General features: G+C 48.7%; 1 protein-coding gene across 5 annotated transcripts in view; it reads left to right on the top strand.

Annotated features, from left to right (window-relative positions):
• Kcnab1 (potassium voltage-gated channel subfamily A regulatory beta subunit 1) overlaps positions 1 to 21,692 on the top strand; it is a 326,666-nt gene that overhangs the window by 220,733 nt on the left and 84,241 nt on the right. For all 5 annotated transcript variants that reach the window (XM_026392905.2, XM_026392903.2, XM_026392907.2 and 2 more), the window contains exon 2: positions 10,287 to 10,330. In XM_026392905.2, coding sequence (XP_026248690.1) covers positions 10,287 to 10,330 — 44 coding nt within the window. The remainder of the gene's footprint in view (positions 1 to 10,286; positions 10,331 to 21,692) is intronic.

Genomic DNA, 21,692 nt, shown 5'->3' with positions numbered 1-21,692 from the left:
GGGAGGGAGCCACTCCTGCCCTCAACTACGCTCCACCACTCCACCACCGACTCAGAGCCATGCTGGCCAGAGCGTCTCCAGGGAGGGGCGATGCTGTCTTTTCGAGGTGGAGCGATGGCATCACCGGAGCCACCGGTGAGCGTCACTGAACACCTGCAGCCCTGAGCTGGGTGTGGGAGCAGGAGCTGCACTGGACACAGCCAGCCGCTGCCCTGCAGAGCTACACAGCGGGATCACACACAGCAGATGTAGAGGATATGGGCACAGAGGAAACCGATGTTCATTTTCTGTTCTCCTGTCAAAGAGGATGAAAGGCAAGTTCCTGCATTCTGGCTAAAAGCATTTACCTTTGATTAAGTGCATATTTAAATATCACCCTCCTCCAGGCCTCAGCCTCCGCCACACTACTGAGTGCGCAGAGAAAACAGGAGATTCGCCCACAGGAAACAGGCACCAGAGACCTGCGAGAGCATGAAACTCCCGCTTAGAAGCTTTCTTCTTTATTTGGCCTTGGAGAGCTGCACAGCCCCCTCCAGTGGAAACCAGTCCTGGCTCTCTTGGTGCACACAGACCCCTGAGAAGCCCTCACCTTGTCTTTGGAAAATAAACCATCACCAGTGGGTGAAGACAACTCCAAAACCTTCAGATTCTCTCTTCTCGGCTTTGAAAATAGCAAATGTGCATGCGGATGATATTTACCTAGGACAGTGTGATCCTAGAAGAATCTGGAAGGGGGCAAAGTGTGTCCAGTCCCTTTGGGCCTCTTCCTTCACCCTCCCATTAGCCTTCCCTTTCTTAATGGGGGATGGGGCTGTTTTCTCCTCCTCCACTCTCAATGCTCCATGTGAAACACACCTGTGAGCACTGTGGAGTTCAATTCCCCCACACCAGCTGCCTGTAATTCAGTTCAGTGCAGCCCCCGCCCCCCAAAAAAAGTGAGGGCCCCATCCCCAAGGCTCCACATCAGATACACTTTCTAGCTGCAGCTTCCCACAATGCACGTCCAACTTGGCTGTGAATCAGAGGTTGCCACGACCCCTTTCTCTTGTTCCATCATAGGCTAGAGCAGCTCACAGAACCCAGGAAAGTTCTCTGCTTACTATTTACCTGTTTATTATAAAAGGGCACAACCCCAGCAAGAGCAGGTGCAGGGGATGTGCAGAACCAGGTGGAGGAGGGATGCAGGGGGCACACCCCCTCCACTGGGGGTCCTCCATGTGCTAAGCCTCTGGGAGCTTCTGAACTCTGTCCTTTGGGGTGAAAATTCCAATCATCTTGTCACATGGCTAGGGGCCCTGGAAACCAGCCCCTGTCTTGGCTATCCAAGGTCCCCAGACCTCACTATCATACAAAAAGATGCTTAGGACTCCTGAGACTCCACAGAGACCAAAAAGCCATTTCTTATTATGTGAGCCCATCTTCTGTCTCTCCCAGACATTTAGCACTTTAGGCTCTGGGGCTTGGTCCCTCCTCCACCTGCATCTGAGGTAAGAAAAAGCTCTGGACTTCTTTTACAGTAAGGTGTGAATGGCTGCTAGTCACATACCTGGCCTCTCAAACCTGACAGCAGAGGGTGTCCAGGGCCACTCAGTAAAGCCATCGGACCAGCCCTGCACATCTCTGGGACAGCAAACCTGCTTCACCATTTAGGAAGAAAACATTATTTCGTGTTAAAACAAATCTAACTTGAGGTGGAATATGACAAGGTTGAATGGACAAGCCCTGTGGAAGTCAAAGCCCCTCTTGCTGAGCCCTGCAGTCCTGGGGTGGGTGGATGCTCTCCTCTGTTCACTGGTCTTAGAAGGCAGGCAGTGAGCCAGGGACTGAGTGAGGCCTGGCCTGGAGTTCAGGGATTCTCATCCAAGTAGAGATAATGGAAGCAGCAGGCCTGAGTTTGGAAGTAAATCCACTAAGAGCCTGAGAAATGTTTTTTTAACTTACTAAAATTAAACAAGTAAGCAGGGATAGATAGTAAGCATGGACACTGTTACTACATTGCAACATTTTAACCAGCAGTAGTGGGCTAGTGCACATTAAATTTTGCTTTTCAAAAACTTTACAGAATTGTCTTCCCTCCAAGTTTGAAAAAAAAAAAAGATGCTCCTAAACCCACATTACATTGTGACAGATGGGAATACCTACCGAGAGGCGTTTTGTAGCAACTTTTCATCTGCATGTGAAATTCTTGATGCATGAATCCCTCTGGCATGCCTCGCAGAGCCTACAGACTCCGTCTTTGAAAAAGAACTATTAAATACATAATATGAAATGCTCAGAATTCTGATTAAATTGAAAAACATTTCAAAATATTTTAAAACTATATTTGTGACCTAGTAATATATGCACTTCCTTATTAATGTATGAAATAACAAGTTCCAGGCAGGGGTGGTTGAAACACCACAATTTCCAAGTGGCCATGAGTGTAAACAGTGTGAATGACTCTTGGGACCTTTGAAGCGATGGTGATAGAACAGTCATTTCTAGTGGTGGCAAAGTCACAGTTACTGTGAATACCTCTGTGGTTTCTTTGCCTGTGTTCATAATTGAAGGAGTCGCTAACTTTTAGTTAAAAGTTGGTGACAAAGATGGATTTATTTCCATACAAGTTCATGAACCCCTAAAATACATGCCCTTGACACCAAGACTCTAGATTCTTCTGATTGAAGACTGAGTTAACAGATTTCCAACTCTGGTGATATCTTGGGTGCTTGTTGTGGGACTTGGGTAACAGTGGGTGGGAAGGTGTTGAGAATTCACCAAGACAAAGGAAAGCAATTGAGAGGGTTTATTGGGGACAGATACACTGCACCCTTGCAATAAGGGGAGTGGACATGACAAAGACGTCAGCCAGCTGACTCAGAGAGGGTCTAGGCTTATATTACTTCTGCGTTCTTGGTTCTCCTCTTTGCTGGGAAAGGTTTATGCTAGGCACCGGGTGATTGACAGGTTCCTGTGCCTTGACCATAGGCCTATAGCATATGCACCAATGAGGGAGATGCGAGTAATATGTATGAGGTCTTCAATAGGGGGATTCTCCCTTCTAGTTTATAACAGGTCAAACTTGGCTTTGGGATAGTGGGAAATCTTTGAAAAACATTCTATTGGCTTTCTCTTTGCTCTGTTGATCATTTCCTTTGCTGCAAAATTTGATGTGGCCCCATATGTCAATTCTTGTTTTTGTTTTCTGTGCAGTTGGATTTTTCCTACAGTGTCTGTTTTGAACACCTGTATTGAGATCAGTTGGCTGCAGATATAGGAAATTCTTTCTGTTCCATTCTTCTACGTGCCTGTTTCCATTACGATAACTCTGCAGCATGTTTTGGAATCTGGTACCGTGATGCCTCCGGTATTGCTCTTTTTGCTCAAGATTTCTTTGATTGTTTGGGATCTTTTGTGCTTCCATATGAATTTTCAGGATTTCTTTTCTAGTTACAAGAAGAAAGAAATTAGTGTTCTGATGGAGATTGTGCTGAATTTGTAGATCACTTTTGAGAGTATGGCCATTTGAAAAATATTAATTCTCCCAATCCAAGAACTGGGAGGTCTTTAATCTTCCAGTGGTTTCCATTTCTTATTAGTGTTTTTTAATTTCCATTGTACAGGACTTTAACCTTCTTAGTTAGTTAGGTTTATTCCTAGATACTTTTTCTTTAAGGCTGTTGTGAATGGGATTGGTTTCCTGATTTCTTTCTCAGTGAGTTCATTATTGATGTATAGAAAGCTATCAATTTTGTATATTGATTTTGTATTCTGCTACTTTGCCGAATTTGTTTATCATTTCTAAAAGTCTTGGTGAAATCTTTAGGGCTTTCTAAGTACAGAATCATGTCATCTGCAAACAGGGATACTTTTACTTCCTTCTTTCCGTGTTCGTAACCCTTTTATTTCTTTCCCTTGCCTAATTCCTTTGGCTTAAATTTCTAGTACTGTATTGAATAAGAATGGTGAGTGGACCTCCTGGTCTTGTTCAAGAGTCTAGAGAAAATACTCTCAGTTTTTCCCCATTAGTATGAGGTTGGCTGTAGGCTGGTTGCGCACAACCTTCATTCTACTGAGGTGTGGTCCTTCTGTACCTCATGTACTCAGGTGCACCTCCTGGGTCTCCGCTGGCACCCACTTTCCTAATGACTCTGCAGAATAAGTTGCAAGTCACACTGTAATCCAGGAGGTTTCACTGTCTAAACACAAACCCAGGCAGCTGGAATCCCATTAAGAGGGTATTTAGGTCAAGGAAGTAGGTCTCGTAAGGTGCAGAGGCAGCCCCCTACCAGATTCAGTGTTTGTGGTAGCACTTTTCCTAAGAAATAACTAAGGCAGGAAGCCACTGCACTTATTGAAGATGGAAGTGAGGTAGACTGGTGCTGTGTTTACACTTTCTCTGTTAATCCTCAAAATACAAATTAGTAGCTACTATAATCTCCACTATAAATAAGGAAAGAGGCTTAAAGGCTGTGTCACCTTTAAAGGCTTCAAGGTCAAGGTCACACAAAGCTAAGGTGTAAGCTAACCTCCCTATTCTGGGCTTCCCATCTATAGCACTACTGAAGAGGATGCGCCCACGCGCCCGCAGCCCATTGCTGCGGGCACAGAGGGCACAGGCAGCTGCCCTCCTGGCACCCACTCCCAGTGGAAACTGGCTCTTTCTACATGGCTTCTACTTGGGCACTTCCTGGTCCCCTCCCATGCCTTCACCTCTCCTTCTCAGTTCCCTTTCCAGCATGACTTCCTGCCCACTGACCACAGATCTATAGCCCAAGGCCAGTCCTGGGCCTCCTCTGGCAGCTGACCCTGCCCATGGTGCCTATCACCCTCCACACCCCAAAACCCCACTCCCTATTCTGAGCTCCAGGCAGCTAAGTGGGGTGCCTCCTGGGTGTTTCTTCTCCCAAGTGCCCCAAGGTGAGTTCAAGCCGTTGTTGCCCCAGTAAACTCTCCCTCGGCTAGAAGCACCCCCTTCAACCAGCTGCCCCGAGAATGGCCCCTTGTTCCTCTCTCAACCTTAAATTTAATCAAACACTGAGTCCTACAGATTTCACCCTCTAAGAATGCCCAGAATCTTCCCTGTTCCGTCTCCACTGAATCTGATTTCAAGGCCCCGTTGTTTCTCATTGAGTTTACCCAAGTGGTCTTCTAATTCTTCTTCTTGCTCTCCTTCAACCCTCTTTCCCCACTCCTGTGTGTCTTTTCAGGAGCTCTCCATCACTCCTTCACATTGAAACTAAGATCCTAGCCCAGTCTATGAGGCTCCACTGGGTCTGCTGGCCCCTCATCTGCCCCTTGCTGTCTGTTCTTTTACTTCCCTGAGGTTCTTCCAGTTCTTCCAGTTCTTCCAGGCCTGTGCATCTCCCATGAGCCTTTGCACACCCTGCCCTCTGCCTGGACGCTAGCCCTTCTTCAATAGGTCACTCCCCACTCTCCTTTGCATCTCGGTTTAAATGTCGCTTTTCCTGACACTCCGACTAGGTCAGCTTCACCAGCATCTCAATGCCACATTGACATCTTCTATTTGCTATTAAAATTGTTAAAAACTTTAGGCACATGAAGTTTAACAGAGTTTAACTGAGCAAAGAATTCTCAGTCAGCCTTCAAAAGCAGAGGAGATTCAGAAAGCTCTGTTTCCCCCCACGGGCAGGTGGCATCTATGGATGGAAAACGAAAATGAGGCACAGAGGCAGCTTGCTGAGCAAACTGCAGACAGCTTGGCCTGGGCCTTGCGTGAATGTGGTCTGCCTGAGGTTGACGGAAGCTCCTCTGCTGAGATTGGCCAGGGCTCAACCATCTGCTGCAGCAGCAGGCTCTGAAGGTAGGCTTCTGGCTAGTGTGTGTGTTGTTTAGCAAAGTTTCAAAGTATGGAGGCATCCCCAGGCCAAATTAAATTGAACATCATCAAACAACTAATTCATATTTAACATCTACCTCCCCTCCAATGATATAAACAGCAACTATCTGCTACTCGTCTGTCCCTGAAGCCTGGCACAAGGCTCAGTACACTGATGACATTTGGCACATCTCTTTTGAACCAACTCATTATAGGAGAGTGTCTTTTTGTCATACTTCTTCAGACTTCTAGAATGATACAAGTCAATGGGTGATTTTGGATATCCCAAGAAAACAAGTGAGACCTAGTTAGAATTTATAAGTGCAATACCTTAAATCTTTAAATCAAAGAGTCTGAAGAATCCCACTTTGTTGCTACTGAAAGATAAGAATAGAAAAAGTTTCCTGGACAACTTGATGTCTGCCATCAAAACACACAGCCAAATCCTTTATGTGGCTTGTGGCCTCCAAATGGGTCATTACTCATTTACCAGTGGTGATGAGCAGCTGTTATCCCATTAAGTTAAATGCTGTTGCCATTCAAGTCACCTTCCTGGTGCTGAAATGTATTTCCCCATGCAACCATCAAAACCAGCTGACCGACAAATGAACATGCTTTTGGTTCTGGACTTTTCAAGAAAGTTAAATGTTCATTTATTTAAAAACAAATTTTATTTAAAAACAAATCCAAACACCAAATCCCAGTTTTGAGTTAGGCATGACACACAATGGAGGGTGGTGTAGAGAAATCAGCGAGATGCTTCCATAAGAATCCAAGGGGGAGTGATGTGATGATCTGACCACATGAAACCAGGTGGACAAGCCATGCAGCCACGGGGGTGCTCACATGTGGCTCCCATCCACTCCTGCTACCTCCATCTTGGAATCGAGGATTTTGTCCTGGGCACCAAGCTGCTTCTTGGTAAACACAAGACACATGTTTTAACTAGCTGCCCCTCTCTTCCCAGCAGTTTAAAATTGGGAATCATGTCTCAGAGGCACACATCCAAAAGCAAGCAATTTAAAACAACACCTTTGGGCTGCTAATCTTCTGCTTTTAGCATCCTTGATTTGTGAAAGAGCTGTGAGCTTGAGACTGGCATTGATACTGCGCCGAGGTGACGCTTGACTCCAGTTCTCACTAGGCCATTATCACCTTAAAAGCAGAGAGGCTGATGGGTGCTCTGTAAAGTGACACTAGGAATTACATTTAAGGCCTCTGCCAGGGAACTAGGCATTACCACAAAGGCAGCTCAGCTACGTCTGCACAGAGCACAGGGCCTGCCTCCCAGAAGAAGAGAGACACCACCTCCCGTCGTCCAGAAGCCCAGATACCTCTCCTGAACCTTTAAGGGTTAGAATTTCCAAAATTTGACTGACAAAGCCAGGGCCCCGTGCCCCCGTATTGATGTCATTCATTTCTAATATTAGCCATGGAGCATTTCAGGTTCACCTGGGAAAGAGGAGCTTTTATTTTTGAGTTGAACAGAGCAGATACTAAAAATGAGCACAGTGAGACTCGCTCCTGGTACATCTGATGCAGATAAAATAGGTGGACCTGTGCAGCGAGACTGTTTTGAATCCAATGGGAAAGGAATTTGATCACATTGGAAATCTGATGTGCTCCTAGGGTTTTTAGGTAGCCTCACTCATGAGAAAGCGTGGAGGAACTATGAAATAAAATGAAATTATGTGAAGTTTGGTTGCAGAATGTCACACAAGATGATTCTATGTAGGTGAGACGGAGGCTTAAGGGGAGGGGTGACAGCCCAGCTAGATTGTAAACTTGGTCATTATTTGAAGTTTCAGCCACACAAACAAGTTACCAAATGGCACACCTTGGACTCATTAGGTCACATGCGGGAGGCATCTGGGCTACTGTCATCCAGCAGGGTTTCAGTGAAGGGGAGCGGCTGGACAGTAGCCACCTCTCTCCTTAGTATTGCACAGATGCTGACGGAGGCAGGAAGACACAGGTGTGTCATCTGAATAATAGAAACAGAGGCAGGATCTCATGCCCAGAACTGGAGGAAGTTCCTCCTCCCTCTCCATCTGCAGAGTGAAGGGCACCATGAGTCAAGAGTGCTGATGTCACCCAAGTCATGCAAAGACTTAAGCCAGGACGGAGAAGGGCGATGAGCCAAATGACCCCAACACCTCTAGCATGGAAAATGCCTGCACTTTATAAATGAACACATGGTTCGTAACCATTCTGTCTAGAGGAGGAAGACGTTTAGAGAAGAGAAATAGGGAATAAAGAGTTAAAGGAATAAGAACACTAAGGCTCAAGGTGGGGACCTAGCACCATGGCATCAGTATTTATTTGTAATTGAACTTGCCTTACACTTCAGATTTTTCTCAGGCTTTTGTTCCAGAAAAGCTGACCTGCATGTTTAAACAGCAGTGGGGGCTGGGGGGAAGGCCACGTTTATCTAGTTCTCACGGCTTTGCAGTCATTTTTGCTGAATTCTCAAGTCCAGTCTTCCAAACCCACAGCGGAGTGATCATGAAGTCACTGTCACGGAAAAATAGGGCAAATAGGTGCTGAGCTGTTCCTCCTAAGTACCCTCTGACACAAGCTTGCTTTGTTTAGTTTGTTAGAAAAACCTCTTGAGTCTAAAGCCTTCACCTCCGGACTGTCTCCCTCTGTGGGGTTCTGCACCCAGTTGCTCCTCCCTGTTGTTCTCAGAATCACTGAAAGATACTAGAATTGCGTGAAAACCCTTAATAGGTCCCTTTTCCCCATGACAAGCATGAAGTCGTGCAAATACAAACCTGTGCAGCTCCCCACGTCTATGTGCTCCCAAAGATCTCCCCGTGGGACACACCCCAAGGCTGTCCTTTGTTGGACTTGAGGTTTCCCGGGGGGAAGGACTGCACCTTGCTCCTCTCTATCAATCACAGCACCTGGCATGCTGGGACACTCTGGCCTCTCAGGGAGACTTAGAGACTCCTCCATGCTGAACATCTCTAGTTCAAGACTGCCATTCACTGATACTGTACTTTGTTTTGGTTTTGATTTTTATTCTCCCCACTATAGAGCTTTTTCTCTAGATTCCTATCTTAACATCAGTAGATGTTTAGACTACAAAGAAAAGTCTTCTGGTTGCACAACCTGTGGATTTCTGAGAATCTGCTGAAAGCGCAATGTCTTATGAAAAGCATTTTCACAGAGTCCAATTCTTTCCCTCCTGCTTAGTAGCTTAGACATTCCTCACACATTTCTTACACGACAGTTATCTTGCAATGGGAAACATCCATGAATTTGGGGAATTTAGCAACACATCTGTTGGGGGGGTCTCAGAGTCGGATGCCACCAAGAAGCACTCCTCCTCCTGTTTGTTTACTACGTCACATGCCAGCACACAGCGACACATCCTGCCCCTCAGTGGGGATGCCATGCCAGGCATTGCTACCCCGTCTTACTGTTGAAGAAACTGAACCCTAGGAAAAGGACAGCTGCTTCCCAAGGCCACTGGCCCCTTGTGACCATGGGTCAAAACCCCAGGTCCTCCAATCCTTTGCATCACAATGCACTTTTGACTGCACTATGAAATCACATGTGTGGCTTCAGTGGCAGTTTAAGGACAGCCACTGTAAGCAGGAGAAAAAAGCTTAGTGCAGGCGAGTGTACTGATCATACACTCTCAGGCTGCCAACCTGCAGCGGCACCGCTGGCTGGAAGGCCCGTGGGCTTTGCCGAGGGGACAGCAAGTGGAAAAGTGTGTCTGGCCCCAGAACAGGGAGGCACTGTCCCCAGGTCACAACTGTTGAGCTGTGCCTCTTCGACTGGACCCCAGGCTGCTCCTGGGAACCATCTCCTCCCTCCCAATTTGTCGTCTTCTGCCACGTGTCGGTCAAAAGACAGAACAATGGGCGGAATCTGGATTCCTCGGGTGGAAAGGCAAATGGGTGCCAGTAGAAAGAAAAATGTGCTTCTTTTCCTTGATAAGCTTTTGGGGATGAAAGCAAAATTGTTGAGGAGGAAAAGGAGACTCGTTTTGAAAGGCACTGTTGACCTCCCTGTGGTCACTTTATGTCACCTGGTGTTTAAGAAGTAGAATCCGGGCTGGGTGACCCCAGAGTGCTGTGGGCTCTTCTCTGGATTTGAAGGTCACTTTGTCAGTTGTGGGCCACGGTCATCTAGGAAGGGCCAGCTGTGTGTCAGACTCCATGAGGGTGCTGGGAGGTTGGTGGGAAAGTGCCTTGCCCTGGAAGAACTCATATTCTAGAAGGGCAGAGAACAATTTGGAAAAGAGACCATTTGGGACTGAAACATGGGGGATGCTTGGTCCTTGTGCTGAGCCTGGCAGATCTCAAGTTTGCCAGTTGGAAAGGCAGCTGCTTCCCCAGGCCACAGGGCTCTGCCTCTCCCCTGCCTGGACAAGGAGCATACCACGTTCATGGATGGGCTGCACAGTTCCACCTGAGGAGCAATGACCATGTGCTGCTTTTTCTTTTCATTCTAGGAATCTTGGAAAATCAGGACTCAGAGTTTCTTGCTTGGGTCTTGGTAAGTACCCGGGGAGTCTCGATGGGTGGCTGGAAGGTGGGAGGCTGGGGAGTGGTCAGGGTGATCATGGCTCAGTGGGTCCAGGCACAGGGAGGCTTCCTGGCCAGCACTGCCCCCCTCCCCTTGAGGTTTCCCCTGCCCAGCAGGACCCTGTCCTCTGCAGACCCCCCCTCCCAGTGGAACGAAGGACCCCTGGGTGCACCTCTATGCTCCCCAGCAGCCCCTCAGCTCCCCTGAATTTTTTCTATCTATGATATTTTTCCTTTGCCTAACTTGCTCACTTGTTTTCCTATATCATCACATATTTTATATACTTTTATAAATACCGGGGGCAAGGTGAGTACATACATATGTGCCCTTTCACATATATTAATCAATAAAATATTTTATTCCTAGAGCTGAGGGCATAGCTCAGTGAGAACTCTTGCCTACCATGTGCCAGGACCTGGATTCCATCCACACCACTGCAAAAAAAATAAAATAAAACAAAATAAAATCTTATTCCTCACAGAAAATGAAAATATTGAAAGAAGAGGCCCCATTGGAGATGGCAGCTGTGAGAGCATAGGGTGACTGACATGGGGAAGTCTGAGTACATGGGGGGACCTGAGGCACCTGGATCCCCCCAGACCTTGGCAGAGTTGGCCTGGGCATCAGACACCCAACAGCACAGGGACTGTACCTGCAGCCCAAGAAAGCCTGGGCTAGGGCAGCCTCTGGGGATATGTGAGAAGTGGCCAGCTCACGGTGACCTCTGTGGGGACTGGGAGGTGTTCTGCTGGGGTCTATGTGGAAGGGGAGAGAATCAAAGGAGGCTCTGAGATGTTCTGCCTGAGCACCAGGAAGGGTGGAGCCTCGTCCAAGACTGAACTGAACTATTAAAACCTAGCAGATGAGATGCGGAAGAAAAGGAGGGGCTAGGAAGGAGAGAGACCAGATCCACTGTGGACATATTAAATTTGAGATGCCTATTAGCCATGAAAAGTTGTCAAATAAGTAAATGGATATATGAATCTAGAATTTAGAAGGAATCTGGGACAACATGAAAATTTGGAGTCATTAATGTGTGGATGCTCTCTAAGTCGTGATACGCTGAGACAAGAACTCTAAGAGGGAGCTTAGCTTAGATAAGTGAGGCAGGTGATCTGAGGCCCCAGATTTCCAACTCTGAACAACTTAGGAAACGAGGATGAGCTGGCAAAGTAAACTGAAACTAGTGTGGGGAGAATCAGGAGAGAAGGAAGTCCTGGAGCCCCAGGAAGATGGAGGGCCCAGGACTGCAAAGTGCTGCTCCTAAATCTAGCAAGACGGGGGCTGAGAATGGACTGTCAGGTTCACATCATGGAGGCCACTCCTCCTAAAAGCAGACTGAAAAGCACATATTTTTCCCTACATTTTTTTAAGAACAGGCTTTATGGTAAAGACTGAAAAGACTGCTTTTAGGAGGAGTAGGGACCGAGCACAGCTAGAATGGGCAAAGAAGGCAGAGAGCACAGATTCTGAGGCCAGCTGGGGCCTGAGGGTGCTGATGGCATGGAGGCGTCTCACTGAGGCTGTCTCTTCTGGCCACCATGTTCCCAGTGGTCATCAGAAGCAAGGTTGTCAGAGTTAGTGAGGGGGAAAGAGCCCTGGAAGTTGGAAGGGAGAGGAGAGGAGAGAGCAGAGGGGCGAGTCACCCGGGCATGCATCATGGCGGCTAGATGACCTGGAAGTCCTGCTTAAGGTTAAGGGAGGTGCAGTGAGAACATATCGGGGTTGTGGGGTTTCTCTGCCAAGTGCAGCTGCGCAGGTCCAGGTGGGGTTTTATAAGGTAGGAAGGAGGAAGGAAAGAAGCTGGGGGCGTTGGAAGGGCTTATTGCAATGGTGGACCTTGGATGGCACTTGGGAGGGGAATGAGGATGACAGCCAGGAAAATGAGCCAGGAGCAAGACAAAGACGCAGTGGGGCAGTGGCAAGTGGCTAGGACTGAGGCATCCTGTAGGGGCCAAGGGTTCCTGGAGTGAGCACACTGGAGAGGGGCAATTGGAAAAGGGAGGTGGCCCAGGGTTCCGCTGTGGTGCTGAGGACATTTAAGGGGTGGCTGGGGTGCAGAGGTGGGAAGCAGGCACCAACAAGGGTCACTGGACAGTCAGTGTGGCCAAAAGGGCTGGAGAGGCAAAGAGAAGACTCAACTCCAGGGAGGGGTGTGTGTAGGGATGCCGCGTGGGGTCCTGAGGATGGGTCAGGGCTGGTGTGAGGGATGCGGACAGCTTCTTCCTGCTGGTAGGACCTGGGAGGTGACCATGGCCTTTGCTCTCCCCAAGTCTAAGGTAATTTGACATTTGCTTAGTTTATGGCTCTGACCCTGTTAGTGTTTAGTAGAATTGGAAAGACCCCAGAGATTCCTTATCAGGAACAATTTTTCCCTACATTTTTAAAGAACAGGCTTTATGGTAAATAATTACTCTGTACTCATTATTGAAAGAAACTACCTATAAATATAAATTTAAAATATAGTGAAGGAGGAAAATAGAAATTATTAAGAAATTCAAATATAAATTAAGAAATCAACAAAGTTCATTGAGCAATTGTCTTAAGAGTTGGTAACCGTGATGAAAAATAGTTCAGTCAATACTACATGGAAAACTCAACCCAGAGCACCTACCACTGACAAGTTCAGGGGTCCCCAAGTGCCTTGTGTCAGCGAGTCCCAGGAGCCTGACACAGTGTGTCATTTTTGTTCAATGCAAGGGGTGAGCTGGGGTATGTGGTGGGCCCTGGGCAGCAGCGTGCCCTGATCCTGGCGGGAGCTTCAGGTGTCCCAAGCCTGCCCGCCACACTCTGACACTGCTGAACAGGACAGGGCAGCAGAGCCGGAGGCTGACCGAGCGCTCTTTGGGAACGTTCCTGAGCCGCCTCTGTAAGCCAAAGACACAATACTCAGCCTTAGATCATGTCAGGCTCCGCAGACTCCAGCTGTCCAGTCCAGGTGGAGCCTGTTCACTGCAGAGGCCCGGGTATCAGTTCAGTCATGTCCCCAGTTCAGCTGGAGCTGAAATGAAGTGGTGGAACCACCTGGCAGGGCTGGAGACCAGCACAGCGCAGACCTGCTGGCATAGCGAAGCCCTGGGCTTGATCTCCAGCACCACAGCCACAACAGCAAGACCTCCAGGCAATTGAAAGACCAGAGACATCTGTACAAAAACTTCAAAGGTCAGGGTTAAAGGTGACAATTCTGGCATCCTTCCACACCAGAGGAGAAACTAGGAACTCTGTGCCCTTCCCAGCTTTCTTTCTTATTCTTTCTTTCTTTTCCTTTTTTTTTTCGGGGGTGGGGTAGTCAGGGTTAGTCTCACTAAGTTGCTGAGGTTGGCCTTCAACTTGCCGTCTTCCTGCCTCAGCCTCCAAGTCTCTGGGATTACAGGCATGCACCACCACACCCAGCTGTTAATTCCTTCTTAAGCAAACATTTGTGAGGCCTGGCACTGTGCTGGTTTACAGAGGATCTTGAGAGGAAGATGGCAGGAACCCTGCCCTTGACTCATTCACAGTGCAGTGGGGATGATCAGCAGGCAAAACCAATGGGCAGTGTGTTTGGCAGATGCCACAGTGGAGAGCAAGAGTAAACCGAGCATAGGGACAGCTCCTGGGGGACTTGGGGTGGCTCCATGGGGGAGGCGCCCTGGACCTAGACTTGAAGGAGTGCAAAGGGAGGGAAAAGCCCCCAGACTGGTAGCGCCATATGCCATGCCTAGAGGGAGACCTGTGGAGGGGACTTGGAAACCAGTGGTGTGTACTGGACACGTGAGGGCAGGTGCTGGGAGGTGGGAAGGGAGGCTGGAGGGGAAGCAAGGCTGGACCCCAGGGCCCTGGTGGCCTTGCTGATGCACTTAGCTCGGCTCCTGGGGCTCCATTCCCCTGAGTCCTGGGGTCCCAAACTCTTGGGAAGAGCGAGCAGGAAGCGGGGCAGGGCTCCACCTTCTCTACCCTCTTCATTCCCTTCCACAGCTTCAGTCAACGTAGCTCCACTTTTTCTTCATATTGTAAATTTTTAACAAACTTTTTAAAGAGTGTTTTAAGGAAACAGCAAAACTGAGCAAAAAGTGCAGTTTCCATAATGCCCATCCCCCACACAAGCACAGCATCCCCACCAGAGCAAACCAATGTGGGGCGTTGGTGACAATCGAGGATCCACATTGACACATCACCCAAAGCCCACGGTTTGCACTGGGGTTCTCTCCCGCTGTGCATTATGGGGCTGGGACAAGTGGGTCACAGCAGGTACCTGCCAGGATGGTATCATGGGTCCTGCTGCCTCCACATGCTCTGCCTACCCATCCTTCCCGCCCCTGAGCTCTAGAAACCAGCGATCTTCTCCCACCTCCACAGTTCTCCTTCCTGTGTAGTTGGACTCATACAGCCTGCAGCCTCTAAAATTTAAAGCATATGCAAGTGGCTTTTTCACATGTCTATGTTTTAAGTCTCCTCTGTGTCTTCTCATGGCTATGTCATCTTTTTTAGTGCTTTATATTGCCAGGGGCGGGGGTGGTGTCCTCTGCCAAGAAGTTTTGAAACCTTGCTTTCATAAATGAAGTGCCACTAAGCTTGGATCAGGACTGGGACGTGGTCAAACGCGTTAGCATTATTTTCTGGCCACAGTGTGAAGCTGTTTAGAGGGGAAGCTTTGAGACCAGAGACAGGAGAGTCATATCCGTCAGAGATGAGGTGATGGTGAGACAGAGAAGGAAGAACAGTCAGGACCTTTGACCTGCAGTACTGAACAGGAAGTCTTCCAAACAGAGGGGCCAGGCTCCTGGACAGGACATGGAGGTGGCCCAGCTGAAATCCCTGCAGGCAGGACTGCTAGAGGAAGCTGTGGGAGCACACACAGGACTCACACTGTTGGGGGTAGTGAAAAGCCTGTGCCCTCCCAGCTCCAAACATGGGCAGAACACGGGAGCTCGGGAGAGAACTCTAGGCTGCCAGCACAGACCCAAGAACTTCCAAGGGTGGATCCGTGGCTGCCACTGAGGTCAGCTGGGAATACAGAGGACAATGTTGGGACAGGTTTGGGACACCTGCCTACCTGAAAGCAGAGACAGCCTGTTTTTTTTCTACACACCTGTTCTACCTCTAGCAAATCACAGTATCTGGCAAGCAGTAGGTTCTTGAATGTTTACTGAGGGAATAACTGGCAGATAGGGTGTGGTCTGGATCTAGGCACCAGCAGAGAAAGAGCAAGAGCACCGAGCCTCCACCTGCTCTCCACCTGCCTGGAGGCTGTACCTGCCGCAGGGCAGGCTCACTCCACCCTGGGGTTCTGTTCCTTCAGGCAGCACAGGCCAGCCTCCTCCTCGTCCTTGTCCTTGTCCTGGAAGGAACCTAAAGTATTTTACAGCTTGGAGAACCCACACTGTCTCTCAGGAGGTGTTTCTCCTCAACTCCAGCTGCACACTGGAATCACCTGTGGCTTTGAAAGGTGCAGATAACCAGCCCCACTGCGCCTTCTGAATGTGGCCCTCTTGGCGCAGGTGTTCCTAAGGGGCTGCACTGGTGGGCGGGAGCAGGGTCAGGGTGGGAGCTCCTGTCCCGACCAGGTGGCAGGAGATGGAGAGTGCGGAACTGCCACCTGCTGAGCCAGGTGCCTGCAGCCTCCTGTCACTTGGTAGCTGCTGCCCACAGACTAAGCACCTGGAGTTGGAGGATTTCCACTGCACTGAACCACCCAAGGGGAGAGGTGGGTCTGCCTGGGGGCTTCTCCGGAGCCAACAGCAGCGGGCAGCTTGAGTTGACCCCCGCCCCACCATTTGGCTCCTACCAGCTAATCCAGGCTTGCTCTATGGTCCCCCAAATGGACTCTCAAAAATAAGCTGGGGCCTCTCTTGATTGCGTTGCTTCTGTGCAGAATGTACTCCTGGCTCGTCTCCCTCTTCCTCCGAGATGCTCTCACTGTGCTAAATATTTTGACACCAGGAGAACATGACATTAAATATTTAACATGGATGGCATTCTTTTTATGACACCCTTCGTGATTCCCATGTTTGTTGCTAAGGCCGCTGTAAAGGAGCCTCCTCACCTTTTATAGCAACACAGGCCTCAATATTTATAAAGTGCCTCCAGACACTGGAGAGACCATTTTAAAAGTGCCATCTCTTTCCTTAAAGAGTTTTGCAATTTTTCTGCATAACGCCAACAGCATGAACTATCTTAAGACCAAAATACCCACAGAATTTAAGTGGTGCATGAATATTAAACACACCCCAGAGTCTTAGGCTTGTCACTCTTCCTGGAAAGTCTAAGTTGAATAAATGCCACAGTGCATACACTTAAGCAGGGGCTGGTAGTTTTACAAAATGGATTGTTAAGTGGAGGTTTAATGGCTGAGATACTTCTTAAGAATTGCTGGTCACGTGATTGCCACGAGAATCCCCAGTGGCCGTTGACCGCTCACCTCTGCTCACAGGAGTCCATTAGGAGCAAAGGTATAGCCAAGGGCGGGAATGGCCAGCTGATATCCCAGAGTGTCAGAGCTGGAATTCTGAAGAGAACCTGTGAGACCAAGAGAAGGGTCTGAACGGAGAAGCTTTGTCAACAACCCGCACACACACATGGCTTCCTCCAACCCAGGTGCTACCTGCCTCTTGGGAGAGCTCTTGAGGGTGGAAACTGCAACAGACTCAATGATCCCCTCAAGCTCAGGCCCTGATGTTCTTCTTGGTCTTTGGTGTTTTCATGGATGCCCAAAGATATGGTGGATATTGAGCTGGGATCTGGCCCAGAGCCTCACACACAGCCTGCCACGGGGACCTGGCTCAGGCTGGACCTGGTGTGAGGGCATCGTGTCCCAGAGGACACCCTGCATTTTAAAATCATGTTTGCTGCTGATGCCGTTTTGGATCTGACCTGCCTCCTGCTAGATCATCAGCTCCAGGCACAGGGAGACGTCACCCTGTGCTCACTGGTGGGGTGAGTGAGTGAGCATCAGTGTCTTAGATGCTGAAAAGCTTAGGTGCTGCGGGAACCCACACGGGTGCTCCTTGAGCTAGAGTTGGGGAGTCGTAGGCGCCTTCCTGGAGGAAAGATGCTGAAGGGTGAGGAGGGTAGGAAGCAGCCTGTAAGGAGGAAGCAGGGAGAAGAGCAGTCACAAGGGTGCCACGGAGGAGGAGAGCAGAGAGAGGCTGGAGGTGAGGTGGGGACAGTGCCACTGGAGGAGGGGCAGGCGAGAGAAGCCATGGGTGTGTCCCTTGCTGCTGGGCATCCTCCTGGCACCTCACCGGGTCTGGGCTGGAGGCCCAGCTCCTGCAGTCCCTTTCAGCAGCAGTGGCCCATCAGGCCCTGGACTATATGCTGCCTGGACTCACTACTCGTCTGCCTTTCCCACTGCCTGAGGGCTCCAGAACAGAGATGGTGTTATCACTTGCATCTTGACCCTGCCAACCAGCCTGGTAATGGGGCAGTAGAGGGGGCTCAATAGTATTTCCTAAGTGAGAGGCGATAGCACCTGGGACCAATGACCGGACCTTTAATGCACGTATTAGGATATGAGCAAGCTCAGCTCCCTTAGGGCCTCTTGTGAGCATTTCGTCTGTTTTTCATGCATCACTGTGGTCTTCTGATATTTCCACCCACCGACATTTTCTGCTGTTCCGTCTGACTGACAGTCAGTGCCTGTCTTGAATGCATGTTTTAAAATGGGGGCCTTTGCTTGGGATTTGTGATGTCCAGGAAGCCAAATGTAATTTCTATACCAGTGGAACTTGAATGAGGTTCTATTCGGAGGGATTGGAAGCTGATAACGTCACTCTGTCAAATGCCAGATTGGAGCCACACGAGGAAAATGGTAGATTCTCAGCTACCTCAGCTAAGGGAAGGGAACGGTGACGGAGGAGACCAAAATGCATCAGTGTCTGTCTTTGGGATGTCTCTGTCCTTCTGCTTGAATAGGGGTGCCATAGGCATGAGCCCCTGTCAGTGCAAGACCCAGGTGGTGGTCCATAGTTCATTCTATACGTAGGAACAGTAAAGATCCGGTGCCCCTCCAGCTGGGCGTCCACCAACCTTTCAGACCTCTGTGAACCTGACCCTCCCACCCAGCACCGAGGGGGAAATTCTCTCCTGCCTCCCTCAAACAGCTGTTTGTCACTTGCACCCTGCTCTAGCTGCTCTGGTGGCCCTTGTAATCTTGTCCCAGAAAATGAGGCTGCTGATACTCTTTTATTCCCCCTTTTTCTATTTCCACTGAGCTATTTTTATTACAGTCATTCCCTGCACTGGGATCTTCGCAGAAGGTCATGGTGCTTATAAAATGAAGGGCAAAGCACCAGAGAGAGCATCTGGAAGGAGTAGTGTGTAGCCGTGTGGTCAGGCGGAAGGCCCTGTGAGGTGCCCAGTCTGGGGTCAAGGCCACCTTCGACTTCCAGTGTGACTTGTTCTTCCCCTGCTGGGCCCAGAACTTACTGTCTCTCTTCCCACACTCTGAAGCTTCTTGTTGTACTGGGAGCTCAGAGAGGAAGTGAGTCTAATCTTATGACCACTTGACCCACTACTCGGGCCAGTGGTCAACTCTGGGTGCCGGTACAGTCACATGAGGAACTTTTAAAAGTCCCTGTGCCGAGCCTTTCCTCAGACCAGACACCTGGTGGGCGGCGCCTGGGTTCCCTGCAGGGTCCTGCTTCTTGAGCCAGCGTTCAGGATCCCTGGCCTGGACAAGGAGTCCAAACTGGCTTCCTGTGCGGCTGAGGGCAGTTGCTTGTTCATTAGTGGCTGAGCCCACTGTGGAGCCTAGAGCAACCGAGAGCACTTTGCTCCCCACATAGCCTGCAGGAGGCCCAATCAGAGTGGGGCATAGGCCACTTTGGTGACCAGGACAAGAAGCAAGTGGCAGGTGAGGTGTCAGCTTTCCATTTATTTTGGATCCCCAGAATTTTGCCAGGCACAATGGCACACACCTGCAATCCCAGCAGCTCAGGAGGTTGACACAGGAGGATCACAAGTTCAAGGCCAGCCTCAGCAACTTAGAGAAGTCCTAAGCAACTTAGTAAGATCCTTTCTCTAGGGCTGGAGATGTGGCTCAGCGGTAGCGCGCTCGTCTGGCATGCGTGCGGCCCGGGTTCGATCCTCAGCACCACATACCAACAAAGATGTTGTGTCCGCCGAGAACTAAAAAATAAATATTAAAAAAAAAATCCTCTCTCTCTCTCTCTCTCTCTCTCTCTCTCTCTCTCACTCTCTCTTTAAAAAAAAAAAAAAAAAAAAAAAAAGATCCTTTCTCTAAATAAAAAAATAAGAAGTGTTGGGGATGTGGCTCAATGGTTAACCACCCCTGGATTCCAAAATTCAAGAATTTTGGATTTTTTTAGTGTTTTGATCTTTTCACCACTCTCCACATGTCACTTCAGAATAATCCCCGATGAATAATAAATTGTCCTGAGCTTTATTTGTGAAGATAGTTGGGGCCCCCAGAATTGGTTCATTCCACCAGTGACTTTGACTTTCACCAAGATCTCTGGAAAAGTTCCTAGTCTTCCACGGAACCTGTGCTGCTTCCAATGTTCTCTCTCTGAGGATGGGAGGAAAGGTGACACTCGGTGAACTCTTGCATGCCAGCTGCTGTGGACATGGCCATGCACTGAGGAGATTGTGGAGCTGTGGGCTGTGGAGTCTCCCTGCCCAGATGCCCTTCCTGCTCATCAACCACGGAGGTCACTGCTTGGAACTTGTGCTCACTGCCTGGAACTCAAAGTGCTCAAGAGTTTTAATGTCTGTAAAGTGCATGTCACAGTGCCTAGCACAATGAAAGTTCTAGAAAGAGAACCTGGCATCCTCATCCTCTTCTTCAGTTCTGAGGACCGTGCTGTGAGCTGGTGTCCTTATCCATTTCAGTGCAAAGAGAACTAAGTCTTGTGCACTTGATTTCCAGCATATCTGAAAGGAAATTAGAAAATCTACCCTTTGAGGTTGTTGGAAAATAAAAGAAATAATTATGGACCTGGCTGGTGGCTGGGCTGCAAAACTGAGTTTTGTTGGAGAGACAGTGATGAGCAAGCAGCAGACCCTGTCCTCCTGGTGGGGTCCCTGGGCTCTGCATCCTGCCTGACCTCAGGAACCATCATGCAGGGTGCATGCCAGATCTCTGGTGGATGTTCTTCACTGTGGCTGTGCACGCTCATCAGCAGGCAGGGAGCTTTGAGCCTCAGGAGTTGCCTTTAGGACCACTTCGCTTCCCACAGTCGGGCCTCTGTGCCAGCAAGAGAAACTGATGCCATCGCTGCTGTAAGACAGTAAATGCTGCTGTCATTTCACCACAATGGCTCCCAGCAACCAGGCCCACCTCCCAGCACTCCAGATGCTCTCCCAGTGTGTACTTGGACGTGTGGCTGGTGAATTCCCAGTCCACGAACTCAAACAGAGACCACAGGCAATTCCTTCTGACTAAGGTGTTTCCAGCCATGAATTGGAAGAGGCTCCACAGGAGATAAGCAAGTCCATTGACCGTTCCTCTGCTGCTCTCCTTCCCCCTCCGTTTGCTCACTCATAAGACACTCCAGGAGCATCCCCAACATGCCAGGTCTTACACAGCCTCTGGGGATGACATGCTTGTTCCCAGCTGTTGGTTTTGGAAATATCTCAAGAAGTCCTGCTTTTTGTGGTTGAGAATGATCCAAAGGACTGTGACAATGAAAATATAGCATTTGTGTCTTTTGATGCCTCTAGTCAGTTACACTTCTGGATGATTTTCCATTTGGTATCTTAGGAAACTTTACTCTGTCCATTTACTGGTTAACATGCCCTCATCTCTATACCTTTGAGGGACTGGGGACACCAGTGTCCTGACAGTGGAAGCTCCTCCAGACCCCCAGGGGGCAATTCTGCCTCTCCTATACCATTCTAAAAATGTCCGTGTAGTAAGTCACTCCCAAGGAGAATGGCTACATGGAGCATGGGTTAAATGGAATCTCCTAAGATGAAAATAGATAGATGTGGTTTTCTGACTTAGGATTGCTCCACTTTCTTCTTTGACATATTAAATTTCTACATATAATTAGTGAAAAGGATATCTCTATTCTTTAGAAATAGAAAATGATCAGTGCATAAAAAGAGAGTCTAGGCATCCTTCTATGCCTAGCACAAAAACATTCATCCACTCGTCACAGCTATGACCTTCCCTTTAGGAAAATAAAATTCTTTTTAAGCTGAGATCCTTAACAGTTGATGTCCATTGGGCACAGATGAAGTTAGCTAATCCTTACATATAAATTCATACATCTTTAGGTAAACTGAGTTAATTTGATTATAATATGGCTGGGAACTGGTTTTTACTTTTATAATTTTTGTGAAATGATCCCTTATATGTTCCCTCAGTTTTATCTTCTATCTTTGAAAA

The sequence above is a fragment of the Urocitellus parryii genome, chromosome 2 (assembly GCF_045843805.1).
Source record: "Urocitellus parryii isolate mUroPar1 chromosome 2, mUroPar1.hap1, whole genome shotgun sequence".
Classification (NCBI taxonomy): domain Eukaryota; kingdom Metazoa; phylum Chordata; class Mammalia; order Rodentia; family Sciuridae; genus Urocitellus; species Urocitellus parryii.
Note: the sequence above shows the minus strand (reverse complement) of the source record. Positions and strands in the feature narration are given on the sequence as shown.